This window comes from Gobio gobio (genome assembly GCF_949357685.1).
Source record: "Gobio gobio genome assembly, chromosome: 25".
NCBI lineage: Eukaryota > Metazoa > Chordata > Actinopteri > Cypriniformes > Gobionidae > Gobio > Gobio gobio.
In genome coordinates, this window is record NC_137121.1 from 16,769,249 (window position 1) to 16,794,532 (window position 25,284).

At 37.0% G+C, this 25,284-nt stretch overlaps 1 protein-coding gene across 1 annotated transcript in view; it reads left to right on the top strand.

Annotated features, from left to right (window-relative positions):
* Nucleotides 1–4,338: 4,338 nt before the first annotated feature.
* syt9b (synaptotagmin IXb) overlaps nt 4,339–25,284 on the top strand; it is a 35,987-nt gene continuing 15,041 nt past the window's right edge. The window contains exons 1-3 of the mRNA XM_079809382.1: nt 4,339–4,842; nt 11,360–11,723; nt 11,930–12,476. Of these exons, the coding sequence (XP_079665508.1) occupies nt 4,695–4,842; nt 11,360–11,723; nt 11,930–12,476 (1,059 nt within the window). The 5' untranslated portion in view covers nt 4,339–4,694. The remainder of the gene's footprint in view (nt 4,843–11,359; nt 11,724–11,929; nt 12,477–25,284) is intronic.

The window sequence follows — 25,284 nt, forward strand, 5'->3', positions numbered from 1 at the left end:
TTCGACCCCATAAACGCCTGTATACTCCTGGAAATCTCCCTAATTTTCGGCAGTTTTCGACAATTTAGAGGCAGCGAACGTCGCGTTCGTCTGTGCCACAAATTGTCGTAAACGAACCATGACGTAGGTGGAGAGCCCCCCGCTGAGAGACCGCGCGGAGGTGCGACGCCTCTAATTTGCATATGAATAGCAGCGAAACCAGAGAGTCAACGGCCAGACTTGAATTTACTCACTCACTATTGGCTGAAGCCACTACATTTAAAAAAGAAAAATCCCTCGTGATTGGTTGGCAGATCACTGCAAACCAATCATTATTGGTCCCCCTGGCTCATTATAAATGTAAACCCCAATAATAATAATAAATATATAACTTATGTTGTAATAATTTGTTTCATATTAATGTTATTGTGCTATGAAGTATTCATACCATCAAGGAATATATGGGAAAATTATACGGACCGTGCCGTTTATTCAAACAAGGGGCTTCATTTATAAGCATACAGCTGTTCATTCAAAGAAAGGGCTTCATTTATAAAACACAGCGGTTTACTCAAAGAAAGAGCTTTATTGTTAAACACACAACTATGTACAGTGCAGCAGTAATGTCTCGTAATGTAATGTAAAGTTCGTTGAGCTCCAGGCTGCGAGAGCGCGGTGGCCGCACAATCCATCCAGACACCCCGTCAACAAAGCCGTCTTCCTCGTCAAACATGAGTTCAATGGTCGCGGACTTCCAAACGTCCACCTCATCCAGCACACTCTTGCTTCCAGCAACTGTAATACAATCCATAAAGACAATAAGCAACCTGAAAAATACTCACATTGACAAAAAACGGATCTAATATAATAAATCTTACCCTTTTTCTTCTTGATCGACTCCGAGCTAAACTTCGCAGTTTCAGGTTGTTTGTATCTGAAGCTCCGGCGTGTCGATTCAAATTGCCGTGCACAGTCGTAAACCTGAAGTTTCACGGCAATCTACAGTGTCACATACTGACGAAAATCCCACTTTTCATGCAGTGCCTGTGGCCATGGAAGTGATTGGAACACCTGAATTCAATTATTTGGAGGGGGGTCCTAATACTTTTGGCAATATAGTATGTCCGATTGAAAATGAACCGAAAGCATCTTTGAGATTCAAGTTAGTCTATTTACTGAGGGTTTTATCATATTCACAACACAATTTTGTTAAAATATTAAAACCGACATTAAAAATTGTATTCTAAAAAATTTCAACTAGTAATAAGTTGTGAAATTGTTTCATATAATGTTGAATCAACTTTAAGGGAAATTTTGTTTTAGAGCAAAGGTGCTGTCACATTAACGAAATTTCGCATTCAAAAACAGGTCCATTGTCAATAGTGTAGAGATGTTTGATGCACAGCTCACAAAGAAGTCATTTTCAAACCAAGCAGCTTTCTGCCGGTCCGCATGGCGAATTCATATGACCAACTTGAACGAGCAAAATTTGCACAGGAAACTTTTCCGCCCTCACGCGAAACTCCCAATCGCACAGATTTCTGTTCAGGTGACTGGATCGTCTTAGACTGAAAGGTAGGTGACATTTTCAACCAATACATTTTACAAAAGAAAGTAACATTGATGCGACACAAATACAATCAGGATCAGAAGTGACAGCTTTAACATGGGAACAACTTAAATATTAAAGGAACACGCCAACTTTTTTTGGGACTTTAGCTTATTCACCGTATCCCCCAGAGTTAGATAAGTCCATACATACCATTCTCATCTCCGTGTGTGCCATAACTCTGTCTGACGCACCCACCGCTAGCCTAGCTTAGCACAAAGACTGGGGGTAAAGGGCTCCAGCTAGCCTACTGCTCAATAAGTGACAAAATAACACCAACATTTTCCTATTTACATGTTGTTAATGTGATGTGTATAGTTACATTGTGTATTTTGTTACTTATTGAGCAGTAGGCTAGCTGGAGCCATTTACCTCCAGTCTGCTAAACTAGGCTAGCGGTGGGTGCGTCAGACAGAGTTATGGCACACACGGAGATGACAATGGTATGTATGGACTTATCTAACTCTGGGGGATACGGTGAATAAGCTAAAGTCCCAAAAAGTCGGCGTGTTCCTTTAAACATCCCTTCATCAAAGCACATAGCAGTGACTGATGTTAAAGGTAAACAAACTGCAATCAATGAGTGCTTTGAACAATAATTTTTATTGAACAAAATGTCATTTGACCCCTAGATGTTTCATTTTTTAAGACTGGTACCCTGTCAGCATAATTTGTATCTCTCAAAATACAACCCAAAAGACATTTTAAAGTCAGTCTGGGTCTTTAAACATCAACCCTACCCAGCAGACCGACTCTCTTTGTTATATAAAGATGAAACCGAGCACATAAACTGTTCATAGCCTACATAAAGGTTGAAGGCCAGCCGTACTTAGCTGACTGCTTTCTTTCAAAGTGACAGAACAGCTGTAGAGAGACACGACCGGTCTCTAGATTAGTCCCGTATGAATAATCCAACAGGAAACACAGAACCTACATTATCACAGAGAACAGCTCTGTCTGTTGACTCTGTGGAGAATGGCTGGCACTTACAAAGTGCGAGAGCTAATTAAAACACAAGATGTGGCACCACACCACCATAGATAGGAGCAAAAAGAGAGAGAGGGGTAAAAGGAAAGCAGGGGTGAGGAATCTACACATCTCATTAGTCTTTATCCTTGGATGTGGGACAGTCTGCACTTGTCTAAGCTTTGACTTAAGTCTTTGTATATCTCATCACACTGGTTAACTGTTTATGTCGGGACACAAGGAGAGTCTGTGTGGAGTTTCAGTCTATTAGCTGCCACGAACGGCTCCAGAGGAAGGGGAAAGGCGAGAGGAGAATACACTTAAGTCTACTGATGCTGCCTTGGCGCATGATAGAGCTCTAAATGCAGAGTGTTTGTATACTTGGAGTGAGAGGAGCCTTACTATTCCATTACAGGACTATTGGTATTGGTATTGGGAATGATATTGGATCCGTGCTGCTGACAGAGGCATTACATAATCCATCAAGAAACTAGGATTATCCTGGTCTCTTATACGTGCAGAGGCAACACAAAGTGCATTGAATGTGTATAAGTGGAACAATGGTGGCTTTTAAGTGAACACATATTTGATTCAGCTTTCCATTGGAGGCTCTCAGCGTTTATTCATCCTTGTCAAACTTTATTATGTTTTTATTTCATTAATGTTCAACCGGTTGTTTTGTTAGTTACTGTACATCAGTCCTTTATTTGGGGGTGAGCTTTATCTATTAGTTTTGTTATTTATCAAAAAGATATATATATATATATATATATATATATAGATAGATATATATATATATATATATATATATATATATATATATATATATATATATATATATATATATATATATATATATATATATATATATATATATATATATTATAAAGTAATATTTATGATATATAAATTATATATTTAATTATTTAATATAGGCTAAAATATATTTAATTTATTAAATAACTTAAATAATTAAATAAGTAATATTATTTACTTTAAATTACATTTTATATATTATATATTTAAATTATAAATTTGTATGCATATATATATATATATAGATATACCCACACACACAGTAAAATCAATTTAATTTAATATAGTTAATAGTTATATATCACATTTATTTAATGCAATCGTGATTAATCGCATCCAAAATAAAATTGTGTTTACATAATATATGTGTGTACTGTGTATAATTATTATGTATATAAATAATATCAATAATAAGATATATTTGCATGTATATACTGTATATATATATTTAGATAATTTATATTATATATAAATATTTTATATATAAATATATAAAAAATCTTAAATATATATATATGTGTGTTTTTACATAATAATTATGCACAGTACACACATATATTATGTAAACTTTTATTTTGGATGCGATTAATCGTGACTAATCGATTTGACAGCACTCATTTTAATTGAAAATTGTGTAAAGATAAATTAATTTTACAATATCAGCAGTAATGCATAGCATTGGCTATATTGTGTACAAAACACTTCAAAAATCTTTTTATTTGTATTTTATGTCTGTATAGCAGCTGCTAATGTTGTTGTTTGACAACTCATTTTTTTTTTTAGTTAATCTCTTGTTGTCTGATACCATTCTGGCAGAATTTTCTTTTCTCCTTTCTCATCCTTCAATTTCTCGGCAACTTGATTTATAATGGATTTGAGGAGCACAAGTGGGATTTTGTAGCCAAATGATCCTGTAATAGAAGTCTGGTGTGGAGAAGAGCAAAGCTGGTGTGGGAGGAGCAGTTTTAGATTGGCAGAAGACAAGGGATCCCAGAAGGCTTGAGAGAGATGAGAGCCGGCCAACAGCTTTTCATTCATGAAGATGCAATTCAGCTCCGACACTTGCTGTTTTCTTCGGGTGTAGCCCAGCTGACTGAGTGAATTCAACCAGTGTCACCGAGCGCTATGCACTCAACTACAGACATTCTCATCAGTGCGAACTTGTGGGCTTGATCTGACCACCACTGGACACTGTTCGGTTCAACTTTCCTTATGGGATTGGTCTGGGCGAGTATGAAGAGCGCTGTCAGAAGCTGGAAGCGGCGGTCAGCAGTGTCTCGATAGGCGTTATAGAAGTCTTCATTCAGAAGGATGCTGGTGGGAAATGCCTGCAGACAGAGAGGATGAGATTTGTGGAAAGGCGCTGGAGCTTCTGTCCGACCTGTGCTCGAGAGGAGAGGTGCACAATGAAAACTGTTTGGATTTCACCTACTATTTTCGCGATCTCGGGAGACCGAGATATTCGGACTCTGGTAAGGACAGTGTTTTATTCTTGTTTAAATAATAATGTTTACAGTGTTAATGAGGTTTCGTGTATCGTAACTAACCAAAACGCCACAAATCACATTTAAACAGTCGCGTTCAACTACATACGGACCTTAAACTGGCTGTCATGGCACTTTCAGGTTTTTTTAATTTCTAGAAAGTTATCAGGAAGGTTTGTCGCGACTTTTTGTGTTTAAAATATGTAGCCTACATTTTATTTATATGTTCGGCTAATTAGCAGCTAGCATTGACGAAGATGGAGTTTGACATTAAAGTAAAACCCCACCCATTAACGTTACATATAGCCTAAGTCAAAAGTAGCCTAGCCCATTTATTAATATAATAAAAAAAAGGTGCAACTTTTGTTTTTGTCAAGGTCTTATTTAGCTACTTTGATTATTATTAGATTTTTTTTGTCATTTTGACGTATGCTTCGTTTAGTTTATCCATACACGGTTTACTTTTCTCTTTTTTCTTAATATCTACACTGTATTGTTAATCGACTTCAATGTAACAATATAATGTTTATAGTACTATTGCGTGTATATAATATAAATTTATTTTAATATAATATTGATGATGATATGCTGTATAATGTTATATATTCCCAGTGTGAACTATCACCTATCAATTACATTTATTTGTGTGTACATTGTGTATTTTGTTACTTATTGAGCTAGTATATAGTTTTTTTTATATTAATATTTCGACTACATTACATTATTCTTATTTATATTTGTTTGATTTTAGTTTCTTTTCTCTGTATTAATATATCTATTTTACTTCAAGTTAAGACAACTACGCACACACACACACACACACACACACACACACACACACACACACACACACACACACACACACACACACAAAACAAGCCCTAATCATCAATCCCCACAGTCCAGTATTAATGACCTATTTCGAGCTGTCCTGTATTTTGCCATTTGGAAATGCAGCCTACATTCATTCAGATTTAATGCATGTCAGATGCAGTGTAATTTTAGCAAAGATATTCCTGCGTGACCTACAGGAACATCAATACATTTTGTTGTGTATGTTTATGAATTCAGAAGTTAAATTAAGCATACAATTATTATGCAGGTATTCAGTGATCCTGGAAGGCTTCACAGGAAACTTGTGAATCCCCAAAACAACCTGCCATTGATGTCAGAAATAGAGCATTGCTTGATTCAGTATATGGGCTAAACTAAACATTAGCTTCACTGAACCTTCATTCATAGATCATAGGCTCTCCTCAGATCCTGTCGTCCTCATCCTCGGAGAGACAGAGCGCTCGACAGGAATCCATTAGGATTCCACCCCACCCTGCTACTCTATACACTTTCTCCTTTGTGATTACCCTGCATTGACATCCGTTAACACAAGGCCTTCAGACCCATGGGACAAAGATTCGTATGAGTAATTTGGTCCCCCAAGATGGATTGTACAAGAATTTAATGAAAGGGAACAGCTAGGTTCAGAAGAACCCAGTAAATATTCTCTTAGCCTGATGGGAGTTCACATGCTTCGCTGCAAAGTGCCTGTATGGTGGAAAGTCTTTTATAATGGAGCCCAAGGGAACCTGGCACTTTGAGAGGTTAATAACACATCACTGTAATGGATGACTTATGGACAGGTCAGATGGCATAGTGTGGTGGACGCATATTGACAGGTCTGTGTGTAACTGACGGCCCAAACGTAGGAAAGACAGTGTCTCATTCTTACACGTGAAGGTTTATAACAGAGCCAGTGAAGGGCTATTGACTGTGAATATTGTGTACTAATATGTGAGTCATATTTATTCATAGCTACCCTCACCTACAGTTTCTACTACCGTTGACATCTGGACTGTCATAAAAGTCTTTTGATTGGTCAACCTCTAAACACTTTTCTATCCTGAGGCAGAAAAAAACTTTGTAACTCACCATCAAATTTGCGAACAGTCTCCCAGCTTCGATCTGATTGGCTAGCAGCTGCTAGCATCTGCGGTCTGCCACCTGGATTTACAGGAGCAGAACTAAAAATAGACATTCATCAGAGGTTGAGCTGGGTGAATATGGTCTTTCGAACTGCGTTGGCATGCTCATCACACATATAAAGAATGATTAAATGGTGTTTTTGTGTTTATATGTGAACACATACCCAGATGCAAAACGTGTCTGGATTTATGTCACACCTGTCAAGACACCTGCTTAAAAAGATACAGAACCACATGATCCCTGGGAATGGACTGATGTGTGTCTAGCTTATTAAAATGTACATGCAAATCGAGAGGCAGTTTGTCAGGAAAATCTGGCTGTAATCCACTTGACACCCTAAATCCTATGGTTTGCCTTCTCTGGCAAGTGACCTTTCTTGTAGACATTCAGGTGTGCTTACCTCAGCAGGAGGCTTCATGTTCCTCTGTTTCTTATGTAAAAGCATCTTTGCTTAAAGGACACAAAAACTTGGAGGAAAGAGAATGCAATCGTTCTCTCTTTTTTGTGATGGTAAACAAATTCGCTTTAAGCCAGTGTCATTAATCTTGTGTTGGATAAGTGAATAATGTGAAGTCAGAGCTTAGAAATGAGTTTAGTGTCTTGTGGGATTGTGAAATCGTTTTGAAACCATGAGACGCAATCTTTAGTTTCCATATTTGTAACCACTACAGATGCAACATGAAGATGTTTCCATAGAGATGCACTGTTCTGTCTAAATTTTCAATGTTGTTAATGCCTTAAAATGAAGAAACATCCACATTCAGGCAACAAGCTCAGTAGTTTTTGGTGTTTTTAAATCAGACTCTTGTTTATGGCAAGTCAGTTCACTCTGCGGCCATCTTGGAAACAAAATGTACCGTTATACAAGTACTAAACTACATAAAAAGCTTTTATTTTTCAAGCTAGTCAGGCTAATGCACATTCATGAATAAACAATTGAAGTTTTATATTTAAGACAAGACTTTCCCTAGTCTAACAAACATGTGATTGTCTGCTTTAACTGTAACGCGGAGCATTGGCTGAGATCTTGAATGCTATGTTTTCTCCTATTTTTTAATGTCCAAAAGGTACACTATGTAACCTTTGGCCCTCTAGCAGTAAAAAAAAAACCTGAAGAACATTGTTTTGGTTGTGCTTCGGCTCTGTGTGACTGTGCGAATGATTATGGTTATGCTCATAAAACATTCACTACTAGGCTTAAGAGATGAAACCAGTTTAGATGGAAAGGATCTCAAGAGCATGACTAGCTGAAGACGTTACTGTAGCTTTACCCATTAATAGACTCAGTACTTCCTTGAATATAAATTCCACTTAGTGTTACAATGAACTCTGTTAGAGAGCTACATATGGCAATTTATCTGTTCAATAAAATACCTTATATTAAATGCCTTAAGGTAATAAAAACGCCATCTCTGCATAATTTTTTACAATATTTAAAAAACCTCAGTTCTCACCATCTCCGAAAAGCCAAGTCAATGTTGATTCTTGTTTTATTACGTGCGCCATCATATCATGTTCTCTTTTCCACTCTGTTCTGCATTTTTTTTTAAACGGCCGATTCCCAGAGGTTCAAGATTTAGCTGCTCCATGTCAACATTCCTCGCTCGTTGTGACAACTAACCGATTCCGCACCCACAACATACACGCGGCAGAGCCAGAGCAACTTTTCCCTATTTACAAATAAATATGATGAGACGCGCACGGGCGAGTGACGTATATGTAATTTCCTGCCAAAACCATCCCGCTAAGTCTAAAATATAAACGCTTTTATTAGGCTTATAGTGAATCAGGGTAAGACAAAAAAAATTTTGGATGAAGGATTGATTATGTATCGACTCATAATTCAAATTTAGTTAACACGTTTTAACAAACTTTAGTTTTAACAAACAAAAAAATTCCTTTGAAGTATATTTTTAGCCATCTTCAGAAAAGCGGTCACTACAAAAACAGATAATCAGTAACAATATCCCACATTTGCATGAGATTCTTTGAGGCATTTTTTTGTTTGTTTTCACAAAAGTTTTCTTATTTTCTGTTGCATCTTAGCCAGTAATTCTGTTTACTTGGATAAATCTGATTTGCTTAGATTTAGCATTAAATCATGCTCTGATATTTACAGTACACTTAGAAATCTACTTTGCATAATCTTCATTTTCAGTTCAAATTTAAGCTTTGTGTCCTAGCGTACTTTGGGAGTCCCACACTGAAACAATAATGCATGAAATGTTATTGCACTGAATATGTGTCCCAGTGAGGCTGCTAGTCAGAGCATGTTCTCTGTTGCATCATTTATTCATATTATATGTCCGTATTGTAACTCTAAGGACACATGGCTGTAGAGAATGTTATTTTTTGTATTAGTGCATATATTTTATTTGATATTTTAGTTTTGCTGACTTGTTGGCTAATTCGAATGAATTTGTACAATCTTATTCATACACGTTCTGCTTATGTCCCATTGACAGTTAAGTTTAGGGATGGACCTTTATACTTTCTTTTCCCCTAAAAATCGTAAATTTTTTGTACACATATGTATTAATTAAATAGTTTAGTAATATTTGTATTAAAAGCCCAGCCCAGGTGAGAAACGGTAACGCAAAAGTAACGTAATGCATTACTTTTCATAAAAAGTAACTAAGTAGTTACTAATTGGTTACTTTTTAAGGGAGTAACACCCAAGAGATCCCATCCAAGGTAACACGAGAATTTTTAAATGTAATATTAGCCATAATAATATAAAAAAATGAATTTGCCACAATGTTCCCATATCAAAATTGCCATCTATTGGTGACATGTTTCATGCAGACAGGGATATTGTTGTATTGGAAGTGAGCTGGATGTCATGCATAAAGTTTAGTGCACTGTTACGCAAATGAAGCCGATGGTTAATTTACTGTGTCATTGAAATCCCACAGAGTCTATTAAAGTCTGTGGAACAGTGCTGAATGCTAATAATACTGATTACACCTTGACAGCATTACAAAAGAAAGAAATTATTAATCCATTCAATTTATGATTTCCCAGTATGAAGCCTGCAGGAGGATCTGTTTTGTCAAACGATATGTGCTCGCTTTTATGAGCACTTCAGAACAGTCCAATCAAGAGGCCAGCACTTGATATTTTAGTGCAATGCTATTTTCCTCATGATTTATGGAAAGTATAGCTAATTATTATAAAAACTAAAGTCAAATTCTTGACTTTATAAGCCTCAAATAATAAGACAAACTATTATTTTAAATGTTAATTGTTTAAAATGAGCTATTGAAGTTTTAATGTAATATTAAATATTGTAATATTCCAGCAGAAATTAAGATTCTGTCATTATTTAATCACCTTTGTGTTGTTCTAAACGTATTTGATTTTCTGTCTTCTGCAGAACACAAAAGATGTTTCGCAGAATTTTCACACTTTTTTGTTATTTTTGGAGGTTGACTGCCCCTGATCACTTAATTATATGCAAAAGCATCATCAATACCCTGCCTAACATCTCCTTTTGTGCTCTAGAAAGAAAAGAAAGTCATACATGTTTGGAATGACATGAGGGTGGGTAAATAATGACAGAATTACATAATTTTTAACTGAACTGTAACTTTAAGTGCATCCTAAGTCTGTCTGTCTCAGGTGTCAGAACCTGTAAAAGTAGTCTGAACAATATATTTTTCCCCAGTATAAGGAGAAAAGATCGGAGTGGACAGAAAAGCAAGCAGGAGGCAGGGTGGTCTGACAGGGATTCATTCAGTCCACACTAAAAGCATCTCTGCCTTGGTGGCCTAATTCAGAGAAACCATCTCAAGGGGGGGTGAGAGAGAGAAAGAAAGAGATGGGGTAGGAGAGGATCTTATATGTAGCATCTATTATTGTGCATTCAGCAGTCTAACCCAGATATTAGATATTGCAAAATATCTCAATATCTGGATCACAGAAAGAGTTTGAAAGTTTCCGGCTTTCATTTGAAGGTCTGTTTGGACACACAACTGAATAAAGACTTTAAAGCCTTTATTTATTTGTAAAAGTCCACTATGTTCTGTGGCCGTGTCATAAACAACTCGGCTCGCTGTTGAGTCCATTTGAAATGACGATCAAACAAAAACGTATAAGTTGCATGAATCATATAGTTGAAGGGTATAGGCTAAGTTAGCAGACTAATCAGTTACCAAAACTAATCAAGTCATTGTGAAATTCTTGATTTCCCTTAATGGTTCTGTTAATGAAAATTATGTAAATTAGCTATAGGCCCCTTCAAACTAAGAACGATAACAATAATGATAACTACAGTAGCGTTCACACCACCTTCTGTTTATCATAAGCACACACTGGAGTTTTGTCGTCTGCCGCTTTAAATGCTTGAGCACTTTAAAGTTTGGTGGATTCTGATTGGCTGTTTCAAAAAAGTTTTGAAAGTGAAATCATTCCTCTGTGCCGTTATCGTTACAGTTGTGGCTTGGGATTCACATTAGAAAACATTGTTAAAAATGCTATAGTTATCGTCAGGGTGGAGGATGACTGACTTTCTCTCTTGCTCCAGATGTGTCTGTGAGCCTGTTGTCCCTTTTGGTGACCGCATGTGGCCTGGCGCTGTTTGCCGTATCCCTGTTCGTGTCATGGAAGTTGTTTTGGGTGCCATGGCGAGATCACTTCTGGCCCGGCCTAAAGGACCAGCAGGGCGAGCAGCAGCCGGTCCTGAACGAGGTGGAGGGCCTGGAGCGGGAGTACAGCGAGGACTTTGAGAAGGATCCCATCGGCCCAACGGTGCTCCCGGAGTCAGCCATGAAGATCAGCCACACGTCCCCGGACATCCACCTGGAGGCCCAGACTAAGGCGAAGGAGCTCAACCACATCCATGTAGCTCGCGTACAGCGACAAGCCACCGAACCGACCTCATCTGTCAGGTGAGTCATGTTTTCCTGACTTCATCAGGCATAATCACTCAGCCACCATTGATATTCGTTTAGCAATTCCCAGTTGGCATTTGTCAGACAGCGTGAGCCTCTGTGACCTTCAGCTTTAATTAAAGTTCTTTTTAGTCTCGTTATTCAGAAGATGTCTAGGATAGTGGTGACCAACAGCGATCTACCCCCCTTTCTTCTCACTTCAGGCACAACTCCATCCGGAGACAGATGAACATCTCCAACCCCGATTTCAACATGGCCCAGTTCCAGAGACAGGAGTCCATAACGGGTCCAGGCTTGGGGCGCATCAAGCCTGAGCTCTACAAGCAGAGGTCGGTGGATGCGGACGACGTCAGGCGAGCGGACAGCTGCGGCCGCCTGCACTTCATCCTCAAATACGACTGTGACCTGGAGCAGCTCATCGTGAAGATCCACAAGGCCCAAGATCTACCTGCCAAGGACTTTACGGGAACGTCCGACCCATATGTGAAGATCTACCTGTTGCCAGAACGCAAAACCAAGCATCAAACCAAGGTGCACCGCAAGACTCTGAACCCCATCTTCGACGAGGTTTTCCTGTTTCCTGTGGCGTACGCTGAGCTTCCAACACGCAAGCTCCATTTCAGCGTCTACGACTTTGACCGCTTCTCGCGTCACGACGTCATTGGCCAAGTGGTGGTAGACAACTTCCTGGATCTACCTGACTTTCCACAGGAAACCAAGCTCTGCAGAGATATCCTGTATGTTAGTGCGGTAAGTCTTCCTCAGTGTGTGCATATATGCTATTCATGAATTTGCCCTTAAACATTTTGTGTGCTCAGTCCTGTCAAATAATAATGTTGTGGCAGAATCTCTAAATAGTGAGATAAGTAATATTCGTGAGAGAAAAAAGCACGGCTGTTTCGTCAGCTGGTTTGAATTAGGTGTAGGTTGTATTAGCTGCCGTATGTTGTAACACTGTGGGGGCTTTGAGTGCGTGACTCAAGATGGTTTTATCCAGGTACAAGAGGCTGCTATTGGAAATCTATGCAGGGAATTTGTACATTGATGATAGTGTCAGTTTAAATTAAACCAAACACATGAACAGTGTGTTTCCCTTGATTTCAGTAATTATAATCATTTTCTCTGTGTATATATTTTCTGTATTTATTTATAATTAGTGAAATCAAGGGGGAAAAATTAGTTACAGTTAGTAAGTTTTTTTAATAAAAATAATAATAATAATAATACTTTTATTCAGCAAGATGCTTTTTATACATTATGAAAGAGTTCCATTTCAAATAAATGCTGTTCTTTTGAACTTTCTATTCATTAAAGAATCCTAAAAAAGCCACAACTTATTCCTCAAATATAAAGCAGCACATCTGTCTGTCTGTCTGTCTGTCTGTCTGTCTGTCTATTCGAATCGATCAGGCATAATATTATGTGAATAACACTGATTATCTCTTCATCACAGCTCCTGTTAGTGGGTGGGATATATTAGGCAGCAAGTGAACATTTTGTCCTCAAAGTTGATGTGTTAGAAGCAGGAAAAATGGGCAAACGTAAGGATTTGAGCGAGTTTGAAAAGGGTCAAATTGTGATGGCTAGACAACTGGGTCAGAGCATCTCCAAAACTGCAGCTCTTGTGGGGTGTTCCCGGTCTGCAGTGGTCAGTATCAAAAGTGGTCCAAGGAAGGAACAGTGGTGAACCGGCGACAGGATCATGGGCGGCCATGGCTCATTGATGCACGTGGGGAGTGAAGGCTGGCCCATGTGGTCCGATCAAACAGACGAGCTACTGCAGCTCAAATTGCTCAAGAAGTTAATGCTGGTTCTGATAGAAAGGTGTCAGAATACACAGTGCATCACAGTTTGTTGTGTATGGGGCTGCATAGCCGCAGACCAGTTAGGGTGCCCATGCTGACCCCTGTCCACCGCCAAAAGCCTGGTCTGGTCTGATGAATCATGTTTTCTTTTACATCATGTGGATGGCTTGCTTTGGTGTGATGCTTTGGGCAATGTTCTGCTGGGAGACCTTGGGTCCTGCCATCCATCCTAGGTTTTCGGACGCAGCCACTGCCTCCGCCGGCTTGCCTTCTTCCCATAGTGTATCCTGGTGCCATGTGTTCCCCAGGTAAGTGACGTACACGCACCCAGCCATCCACGTGATGTAAAAGAAAACATGATTCATCAGACCAGGCCACCTTCTTCCATTGCTCCGTGGTCCAGTTCTGATGCTCACGTGCCCACTGTTGGCACTTTCGGTGGTAGACAGGGTTCAGCATGGGCACCTTTCTATCAGAACCAGAATTAACTTTTTGAGTAATTTGATCTAACATAGCTCGTCTGTTTGATTGGACCACACAGGCTCCAGCCTTCGCGCCCCAAGTGCATCAATGAGCCTTGGCCGCCCATGACCCTGTTGCCGGTTCACCACTGTTCCTTCCTTGGAGCACTTTTGATAGATACTGACCACTGCAGACCGGGAACACCCCACAAGAGCTGCAGTTTTGGAGATGCTCTGACCCAGTCGTCTAGCCATCACAATTTGACCCTTGTCAAACTCACTGAAAACCTTACGCTTGCCCCTTTTTCCTGCTTCTAACACATCAACTTTGAGGACAAAATGTTCGCTTGCTGCCTAACATATCCCACCCACTAACAGGTGCCGTGATGAAGAGATAATCAGTGTTATTAACTTCACCTGTCAGTGGTCATAATGATATGCCTAGTCGGTGTGCATTGCAACACATTTTGGCAAGATTATAGTGGTGTTAACAGTTCATTTTAACACTATTTATGATTATTAGACCACTTGTGACCGTTCTGTATGCAGTTAATTGTCATTCTGAAAGAACAAGTGAAAATATTCGAGGATAGTTTTTTTCTCTCCCCTGATCACTTTCATGCTTCAGAGGTAGCAACATAAAAATATACTTTGATAAGCGTGAATATTTCATAATCACACATGGCCCATGTAGGGGTGACCTATATTTGAAATAGCTGGAGAGTTTGCCCTGACATGAATACACAGCGGTTTTGGGTTTATTGTTTTAAATTGAAGGAGCGCAGGATAGATGTCTGATGGGGTGAAATTGATCCGTCTCATAAGTGGACTTGTGCCAGTTGTCTGGGAGTAAAAGCCCTCAGCCAAGAAAGAAACACAGAGGTTTCTGTGTGCAGGCATACTGTACTTTAAAGCTACACTGTGTGATATTTTCCCCCATCTAGCGGTTAAAAGGTACATGACCATCCAGTGAATATTAGTTTCTCTTCCTCTCAATTCCGATTTCGTTTTAACTCCTACGGTGGCTGATTTAGTCCAAGATTAATATGGCTTCCAGTTCGACCTCGTCCACATTCGGCTCGGTGCCATCGAGTGTTAAAACGCGAAAGGCAAAGCTTGAATTTACGGGTATGTCCCTCTTTGGCTAATGTACTTTCAAGATGGAGGGGCAACATGGCGACCCGCATTCGAACCCCTTACCCGTATGTATTTTCAATGGCATTTTATAAACTTACGAGAATACTTTATTACTTGAAAGAAGTAAATATACATTAATGAGCACATATTTTTGAAAGAACTAAGTGTTTTTAGCTAAGAATAAACTAAAACAATTACACAGTGTAGCTTTAAAGGAATAGTTCACCCTATAATTAAAGATGTAATTTACTCACTTGTGATATTTTGAAACCCGTTTGGCGGATGACACTCGCAACATTTTTCTTTCACAATCTGTTTTGAAGCCTTACCTGTAATTTTAAATTTGAAAGGGATTTATATACAATAACCTAAATATTCTCAGCTGTTTGGGGGTAAGGTGCTAAAATACAGGATGAACCCATAGGGATGGTTGGAAACCATACTGTATACATTATCCATGCTATAAATGAGTATACAACATTGTTGACATGTTTATTTTAATCTAGCAGCAATTTCATGTCTTTTTAAAGCCATGTTCTTTATAAAATGTATTGAAAAGAGCTGATATCAGTGTATTTCACTTGATCTAGAGGTTAGTGTCTAGGCGATAGTAAGCGTCACAGGCTGTTTCAGTGCATATAAGTGGGCCATACCTCTAGGGATCGCCTTGGTGGAGCACAACCCACATGTGCCATCAATGCATTAATCATTTTTGGAGGCTTGATTGTATATCTAACATAACTTATGTAATGTTATGTTGTAAGACTTTACCTTTTGATAACATAAGATGCAGGTATTACTGTACATCGATGACCTTAGTGCCACTTATACAATTGTACAGTTGTTTTGTAGTTATTTGTACACATTCATAAAGCAATTGCTACAAGATATTTAATTGGAAAAAAGTAGGATGGAACTTAACCAAGGATGGTTTCAGCGGTGAAAAGTGGGTGTTAAACACCATATTGGAGCAAATTTGAATGCGAGTTTGCTAAAACTACGGCTAAATAGTTTAGTTAATGCTAAACAATAGCTAAATATCTTAGTCAATTCAGAGCAGTGTTGCCAAGTCTGTGGTTTTCCAGAGGAATTGGGCTTTTTTTACACTGTTGTCGTGTTTTTTTTATTTTATGTCCGCTGGTTGAAGCGACCCTTCATCTCTTCAAGAATGTTATTTTTACCAGGGAACCCACCAGAACAGCTAGTTTGGTCGTGATTAGCCGGGTTTTGAATAGCAATCAGGCTGGTTTTGTTACGCAAACCTGGCAACCCTGATTCAGAGGATTACAAAAGCACAGTTTGTGTTTTGAGAAAGTAAATAGGGTCAATGTTTTGATTTTATGTTGACTTTTCAAATTAGAAATCAGGCTTTTCCCCCACCTAATAGAGTGCTGCATGAACGACATAAAAACCTGGAAGACTAATTCGCCACTGTTTCCCTCGAGATTTCCATATGGGTTTTTATGATTTGGGTTTTCAATTTATGAGTAAAATAAGGTCTGTGGTAGGGTTGCCCCCCGACTAAAGATTTTCATTTAAGCCATTAGTTGATTAATTGCACATTTATATTAATTTAATTACAGTCCCCCTGTAGTCAATCATTTTATCCCTTAAAACTCATCTTTGATCACCAAAATTACGTTTGCAACATCTTTGTGCCTTAAAATAGCTTGAATGTAACACTACACCCTTGATTCATTTAGAATACTTGGAATCATGAATATGCAAATTAGCCCCATCCCCACTCACTCACACAAGCTCAGAAATGCAGTCGGCCAAATTTCTGAGGTAAACACTGCACAATGGCGCTCTTTAGAACGTCAGACACATAACGGTAATTAATAGGATTATCCTTTTGCTTGACTATGTTATTAAACAGCTAATAATGTGTTGCTAATGTTACACAAACCATGTTCCCGTTCGCCATCTCAGTATGCTTTCAGTATCAGTCAGTATCCTTAGAAACGCTTTGAACAACTTAGAATGCTTCAGTGGAGAAAGGCATATACATTCATTATAACGTCATAATATACATCATATACATAATTCACCCACTATATTGCAAAATTTTCCTGGTTTTTCATATCAACAGAAAACCTCTTGAGACTCTGTCCACTGCTTCAGAGCGGTCACATGTTAATGATATGCTAAAGCCCACTGGCACATTGACGTGATTGGTTACAAGGTAGTTTGTGACGTCAGAAACACCAGTGATTTCAAACCGCGTTTTTGAGACTGTCTTTGGTTTTAAAGAGAAAACACCACATAGACATATAAAACAACATTTAAAACTTGATTTTCACCACAGGCGGAGAGCTTGTTGCAAAGCACTGGCTTAAGTAATGATTATGAATGTGTCAGAAAAAATAGCAAGGAGACATTTTAATTGCTTATTAATAAACTAGTGTTTTCTGAGTGTTGGCTGCAAAGATGAAGTTAACTATGCTGTATAGTGAACGTGCCTATAGAGAGAAATACACTTTTAATATTGATTACATAATCAGAGAGTATTTGTTTTCAATTAAAATTGGTTTGTTTAAAAGTAGAAATTTTTTAAGCTTTCTATAGATCTATTTCTCATGTCTGTGAGGCAAGTAGCCTATATGCTGAGTTTACGATCTGTCCCTCATGGACTACGTGAATTTGCCACTTCCTGTGGAGTTTTTTTCTTCTTCTGTGATTAACGACTAATAAAATCTTGGTCAACTAAGCCTCTTTTAGTCAACTAACATTTAGTCGACCTTTAGGGGGCTAGTCTGTGTCGCTAGTCTAGTCCCTACTCTGTGGTAAACATCAATTGACGATATTTGGATGTTTTGTTCTTCAACGTAAACTGTACACACCCCGATAGGAAAATCTCTGGCAATATTTATTTAATTCCATTTTTTCCAGGTTTTGACGTCATCCCTGCAGCACTCTATAATGACAAATCATGTTTACGCAAGCACTCGTTGATCTTATTGGATTAAGGCGACGTGTGATTAATAAAAGCAAAGATAAATAAATAAAAATATATAATTTTTACCATTTATCTTTCTGCTGTCTCTATCTGATTGTATCAGGTTAATTTCTATATAATTGGCATCGATCAGCTAACAGCGTAGCACAGATGTCAGAGTGCTCTCTGCCTTCATGCTAACTCTCTGTATTACTTTAGGGATTCTGAGTAACTTGTTAAAAATGCATGAGAGTTCCAGCAGCACAGCCGGTCTTAGATTGAAATGAAATACAATCCACCATACACGATCATGACATGCTAATACAACTTTCCGAATATCCCCTCTGAAAAAAAGCAACTTTAACCTTTCTGGTTTTTTTGCATGCAAGTCATTTGCATTCCAATCTGAATGAATGATTATGTTTGCTCAGATCTATTAAAGGTGTAATTCGGCTCTGCCTATAAATAAAACACCAGCTAGTTAATGTACGAAAAGGCCAATCCATTCCACCCAGCTGGAGAGAGAAAGATTGACGCATCTTTAATCCGGAAGAGTAAAAAGGTCGATCAGCAGGATTTAGTGCCATTGAATCTCCTGTCAGGATTCACCTCTAACCATGTGACATTTGCCTTGGATTGTGACTAAAATGACACTTTTTGTCAACTTGAAACCGAGGCTGTCATCGAGCAATTCTTGGCTTACGTACACTTGAGACAGGGACTGATTGTGACACAAGATAGTTGCTTGTTTCCCATTAGTGTATATCCTGGTGCCACATGTTTTTAAGCATCATTACTCCAGTCTTCAGTGTCACATGATCCTTCAGAAATCATTCTAATACGCTGATTTGCTGCTCAAGAATCGTGTCTTATTATTATGTTTAAAACATTCTTTTGTAATGTTGTAAATGTCTTTATTATCACTTTGGATCAATTTAATGTGTCCTTACTGGATAAACGTATTGTTAGGGGTTGAAAAATCTCACCGCCTTTTAAAGTACATTTAATACAAATGTATTCATCATAATCCCATGCCACCATTCTACAGCAAGCAATACAACAATCTGACTGAGGTGGAGAGCGTTGTAACAAAGCAAACCCTGTATTTTCGTGAAAGTGTTTTTTAAGCATACATAGACATGAAAGACAGGGCTGTTTCAGCAGACATTTTGAAATAGTCTGCAGTTGAAGTCAGTAAAGTCTGTTCCATTCGCAGATAATATAAAGCTTTACAGGAGTTGAAAGAGAAGGACTATAGGTCTGCGTAGGCTGTAGCAACAGTTTGTTGGGAGAAACTTGACAAATGTTTTTGTGGGTTTTATGTTATACTTTGGTTATATAATTGAGATAAAGGTGTCCTTTTGAGACACAAAGGAGCAATTTTGAGATATAAAGATATAATTAGGAGAAATAAAGTTGCAATTTGTATATATAAAATCCACAATTGTAAGACATACAGTTCACAATTACGCTATTAGAAATCATAAGAAAAAGGAATAAGACCAATAGCAATACCTTGAGGAATTTTGAAATTAAAATGTTTAGTATCATATGAAATTATAAGGTTTTGTGCCAGTGCTAGGGTTCAGATTTACATTCTGCATGTGGTCTTATCACAAAATGGAAAATCGGTATTTAAGCAAATGTTAACAAGCCTCTTTACTTTTCATCAATGTTTTCATTACGCTCTTTTTCTTTCTAATGTGGCAACCAGCCCTTGTTAATAAGCCTTTGAATGAGTGGGGGTGGGTGGGATTGGAGATCGAGAATCACACTAGATAGACTCTCTCCGAGTCATATTCAACCTCTTCACAACTGCACTATAATTTCATTCACAGTGCGCAAGTGACCATAATTTTACCGCTGACTTGATTTAAGTGCTTATGAGAGCAGAGGCGTCTGTTATCCTATAGTCTACAGATGGAAGGGCGTAATTCAATTACCTCGCCAGAGAGGAATTGGTTTCACGAGGTCCAACCCTTAATATCTCTCGCACGCAAAAAGAGGGTGTGATCGGAGCATTAATAGTTGGTTGTGTCACGCCTCTTCCCACCTCATCCCGCCCACTTTACCATGACACTAATAGTAGAGGACAGGAAAACAGTACAAATTTAAGTACAATAGGGACAATTAGATTAACAGTCTTATTTTGCTATTTTACTTTGAAATTTTTACGGTTTGGCTACAATAAATCAATTGTATTGCTATGGGCAGTTCTATGGGCTCTGCATATGAATGAAAATGTTGTCATTTACTCACCATCATGTTCTTTTAATTTTTTTCCTTTTAAATTTAATCCTTTAATTATTCATGCAACACAAAAGGCTGCTGAGTGTTTTGTCTTATTTTCCAGTTAGAATATTTGAATAACCTTTGAAAAACTATAATTTTACTTGAAGCAACACTGCACAGTAAACCCTAACACTCAAAATAATTAATTGGTTTGAGTAGAGCCAACTCAAATTAAACAAATTAGATCAATCAAATGAACTTTTATGAGTATTTAGAACTTTCTTTTTCTTTTGATTTCACATTAGATTTGAAGTAATCCGAATTGTTTCATTGTTTTGAGTTTTATGAACTTGTTTCTTTTAATTTAGACAAACTTACATTTAAGTGAAACCGGGCTTGGATTTCTATTTCCCAGAATGCTTTGCCATGACACTCAAAAGGGAGAGTAAATGCTCAAATTAAGTGGTATAATGTTTTTGTGCAATATCAATGTTAAGTTGGATATTTAGTAGTGTTTGATGTTGTGTTATGCTAGTTAAGAAGAGTTTCTGTTATGTTGTAGGGTTACCATGGTGATGAGTGGCGCATGAGCTAAGTTTGAGAACAGATATATGGTAAATGTATTATATTGCTGTATTCATTCAGCAAGTGCTATGCTGTGCTATCTAATTGTGTTACCAATTAGCAAGGTAGCATTTATTGAATTAGCTAGTTTCCACTACTAAAAATATTTAAGTTGATATTACATGATAATTTTATGTTAAATGTATGAATTAGCTTACTCAAATATTTCAAGTTGAGCAATTAAAAACTATAAGTACAAAATACAAATCTGCAAGTTCTGATCATTTTAGTTTTACATTTCTTAACTTAATAAAATTGATGTAAGTTAACTGATTACCAAATTTTTTTTGTTTTGCCAACTTATTTCGGTTTACAGTGGGCAGAAGAGTTGTTTTCTGAGAATATATTTTAAAATATAAGGAAATATATAGATTAGTTAGTTTGACTAAGTATAAATAAGTTTAGAAAATAAAAAAATCTGCCAGTGCAGTAAGACAAAATACATTTGTATTTAGGACAAAAACAATGAAAAAATAAGTCATTCTCAAGTAAATTTATTTTGTTTTAAGGATTTTTTTTCTTGGTTTCCAGTAAAAATCATTAATTAAGAAGTTTTTGTTATGCGTTGTATCAAAGTATAAACCAACATTTTTAATTGTCATTAATTTATCTCCGCTGTAGTGCTCCAAAACTCATTCTAGGGATGCACGATATATCGGTATGTTCATTTTTAATATTATCGTTATTTAAGTGCAGTGCAAGTCTGTCATATACGTATAGGCTACATAAAATTATAATGTAATCAGGTGCTCAAAAATTATAAATTATCCAATTATATGTGGATTTAGATTTATCGGGCAATATATCGGTTATCGGCTTTCAAATACAAAAATGATCGGTATATGTATGTTCAATGACGCATCACACAAGGTTTGACATCATTGACACCATATATTTGATTTAGATTTATCGGCCAATATTAGTGATCGACCGATATATCGGTTTCCCGATATTTTTCCCGATATTTAAGCATTTTCCCATTTATCGGTTTTGTAATATCGGATTCACAGAAAAATGGCGCCATCTTGTGGACGTTTTGAGAATTGCGCGCAAGACCGCCATTAAAGCACTGCTTTCTGAGGGGAGATTAGTCAACAACGTAGTTGGTAAAATAACTTGCATCCCTTAATTAATAAACTTTATTTAACATAACAACTAGTACTGCACAAATGAGATATGCACAAATAAGGTGTTATGAGATGCTACTATGCATGTAGTTTAAACTTGGCGCTAAAAATAGAGACAAACTCGAGGAGTCACCTAACGTTAATCCGTCATGTCACAATAAAGACGTAACTTTACATGAATGAAATAAAACAGCCATGAATAAGAGCATGTTGGAAATAAACGTGCCACATTTATTTCTCTCTCTCTCTCTCTGTTTATGCTCATCTGGTGAAGTCGTGTTCAGCCGTTCACTCACCGGGTTGATGCTCCTGTATATGCTAGTCACTGTATATGCATATTTTCACAAGACGCACTCGTTTAAAACTGCTTAAATTATATTAACGTCTGCTATATAACATTTATATAATAAACATCAAAATGATTACAGCTCTGTGGAAATGTATTATTAGGCCTATCCCCGCGAGAGACGTTCTGTGTAAACGCATGAAAACAGCGCTATGTCAGGTATTTAAAACATTAATAAATCTGATAACGTGCCAGATGAGATGGGCTCTAATAGCTATGATGTATTCGTGGTTTTGTTTATTTTTCTGACAATGGTTGCATATTCCAGACAATATTCACTCTTTAGTCTATTAAACACATAAACCTTTTGAAACTGTAGTTTAAAACTAATGCTTATATTTATGTGGAGTTGATAGACTCACTCACCTCTCATTTATTTATATGCTCTCCATTTGAAAAAAAAAATGTGTTTTGCCTGTTGTTAATATGCTGTAGTTATAAATAAAAAGATGGAGCGGCATTCATGTTAAAAAGACTTTGCACTGTATTTAAAAATGCACTCTTTCAAATGTTTTGCTGTAGAAGTGTGTTTTGGTCTGTATGTAAGGGAGTGAAATAAGTAAAAAGTTCAGTTCAGTTGTTCAGTTCAGTTGCTATAATTGTAAAAAACAGAAATAACACAATAAATAAATATCGGTTCTATATATCGGTTATCGGTACATAAACATGTAAATAATCGTTATCGGTTAAAAAAAAATCAATATCGGTCGATCACTAGCCAATATATCAGTTATTGGCTTTCAAATACAAAAATGATCGGTTATCGGTATTGGTTATCTGTATAATGTATGTTCAAAGACAAAAGATTTCGGTTATCGGTATCCGTTATCGGTATATGTATGTTCAAAGACGCTTCACACCAGGTTTGACATCATTTGACACCATATATTTGAATATGAGCATATGTTTTGAATATAAGCACACAAGACATTTGAAATCTATTGAAGAGAGGAAGATTTTCTGTAAATAATTAAATAAAAAATTTGGATTTAGATTTGTTGGCTTTGAAACACAAACATTTTCAGTTATCGGTATATGCATGTTTAGAGACAAACAATTTCGGTATTGGTTATCAGTAAGTGTATGTTCAAAGACGCGTCACACCAGGTTTGACATCATTGACACCATACACTCTCAAAAAAAAAAGGTACAGTGGAGGTACAATGTTGTTCCTGGGGGAACAAAACGTATAACTCTAAAAGGTACACAATTGGTCCTTAGGGTACAATTATACCATTGTTTTCCTCTACTTAGAGCAGGGGAAGGCAAGTTCAGTCCTAGAGAGCCACTGTCCTGCAGAGTTTGGATCCAACTCTGAAAGACATCTATAGAAGCTCTTATTGAGAATTAACATAAGTTTAGATGTTGATCTTTTATTGAAAATATTTGGTCACCATTATGGTAATTAGTGTTTCATTTAGTTCCTTCCTCTTGGCTTTTTATGTGAGTTTGTGGTTTTTGTTACAGTGTTAAAAAAAATCACAATCTGTTCAAATCAAAAGAAGCCATAAACAAAATTGTCATGAAGAAAAACGTTTGAATAAACACATCACTGACTAAAAATGTTAATAAATAATATTCACCAACAGTATTTTTTTGCCACAAATAAGACATTCTGAATTTAGATTTTTTAATACATTCTAGAGGGGGGAAGTTTCGATGCACGCTGATATCAAGAATCAACATAATCTCAACAATGGTGACATACTTAATGCTGCAATGCATGCTGGGAGCCATGAGTTTTATACTATGGTGGCTTAGTAGGGTTGGAGCTAAACTCTGCAGGACATCTGCTCTCTAGGACCAAATTTGCCTTTAAGGGTACCACCCCAGTGATGGCCACTTGTACCATCAAATACAATTTTGGTACAATTTTGTACTCTTTTCTTTCTTTCTTTCTTTTGTTATTTTTTTGAGAGGGTATATATTTGAAAATGAGAATGTTTTGAATATAAGCACACACAACATTTAAAAACTACTGCGGAGAACAAGATTTTTTTCTGTAAATAAAGACTGTCACACAAAGCTACTATGGCTTCATAGTTTATCACTTTTATGATGTTTTTCTTTTTGGAGCTCCGGGTCACTGTTTAATCTTGAAAAAAGTCTCCTTTTGTGTTTCACAGAAGAAAATAAGACTTAGAGGTTTGGAACAACATGAGGCTGAGTAAATGATGACTTTTTAGTGAACAAATCCTTTAAACAAAAGCCTCTAGCATGTTATTTTCGTTATTTTGTGAGCTGCTTGCTTTAAAAGACAAAGCATTTGTCATTATAATGAAGCAACCAGGATTTGGCTTGATGAGGAGAATCCAATTTAGGATTTAATTTGCAACAAGAGTCAACCTCTCTTACCTCTCTGTTAATGAAGGTTGTGCTTCGTATGGATAAAACAAAGGCAACAAGAGGAAACATTACCTTACTCCCTTACCCATACTCCTTTTCCTTGACATTAATTATTATGTGCATAGAACAACAAACATAAACTGCCTACATTATATCAAACCCACAGGCCATCACATTTATTGATCTTTCTGCTTACTTGGCTGTTACTAGGATACCATCCAATTTTATTCAAATATATTTATATTATATTATTTTACCATGTTACAATGCAAAATTGTTAACTCATGTGCATCACTTAAAAAGTGAACGGGAGTTATTAATTGACTAATTGACTGATTACAAATGTATACGCTACTGTTCAAATGTTGGTGTCCGTAAGATTTTTTTTTAAATGTTTTTGTAAGAAGTCTCTTATGCTCATCAATGCTGCATTTATTTATATGGAGTAGAAACAGTAATATTGTGAAATAATGTTACAAATTAAAATAACCATTTTCTATTTCAATATATTGTAAAATAGAATTTATTTCCGTGATGGAAAG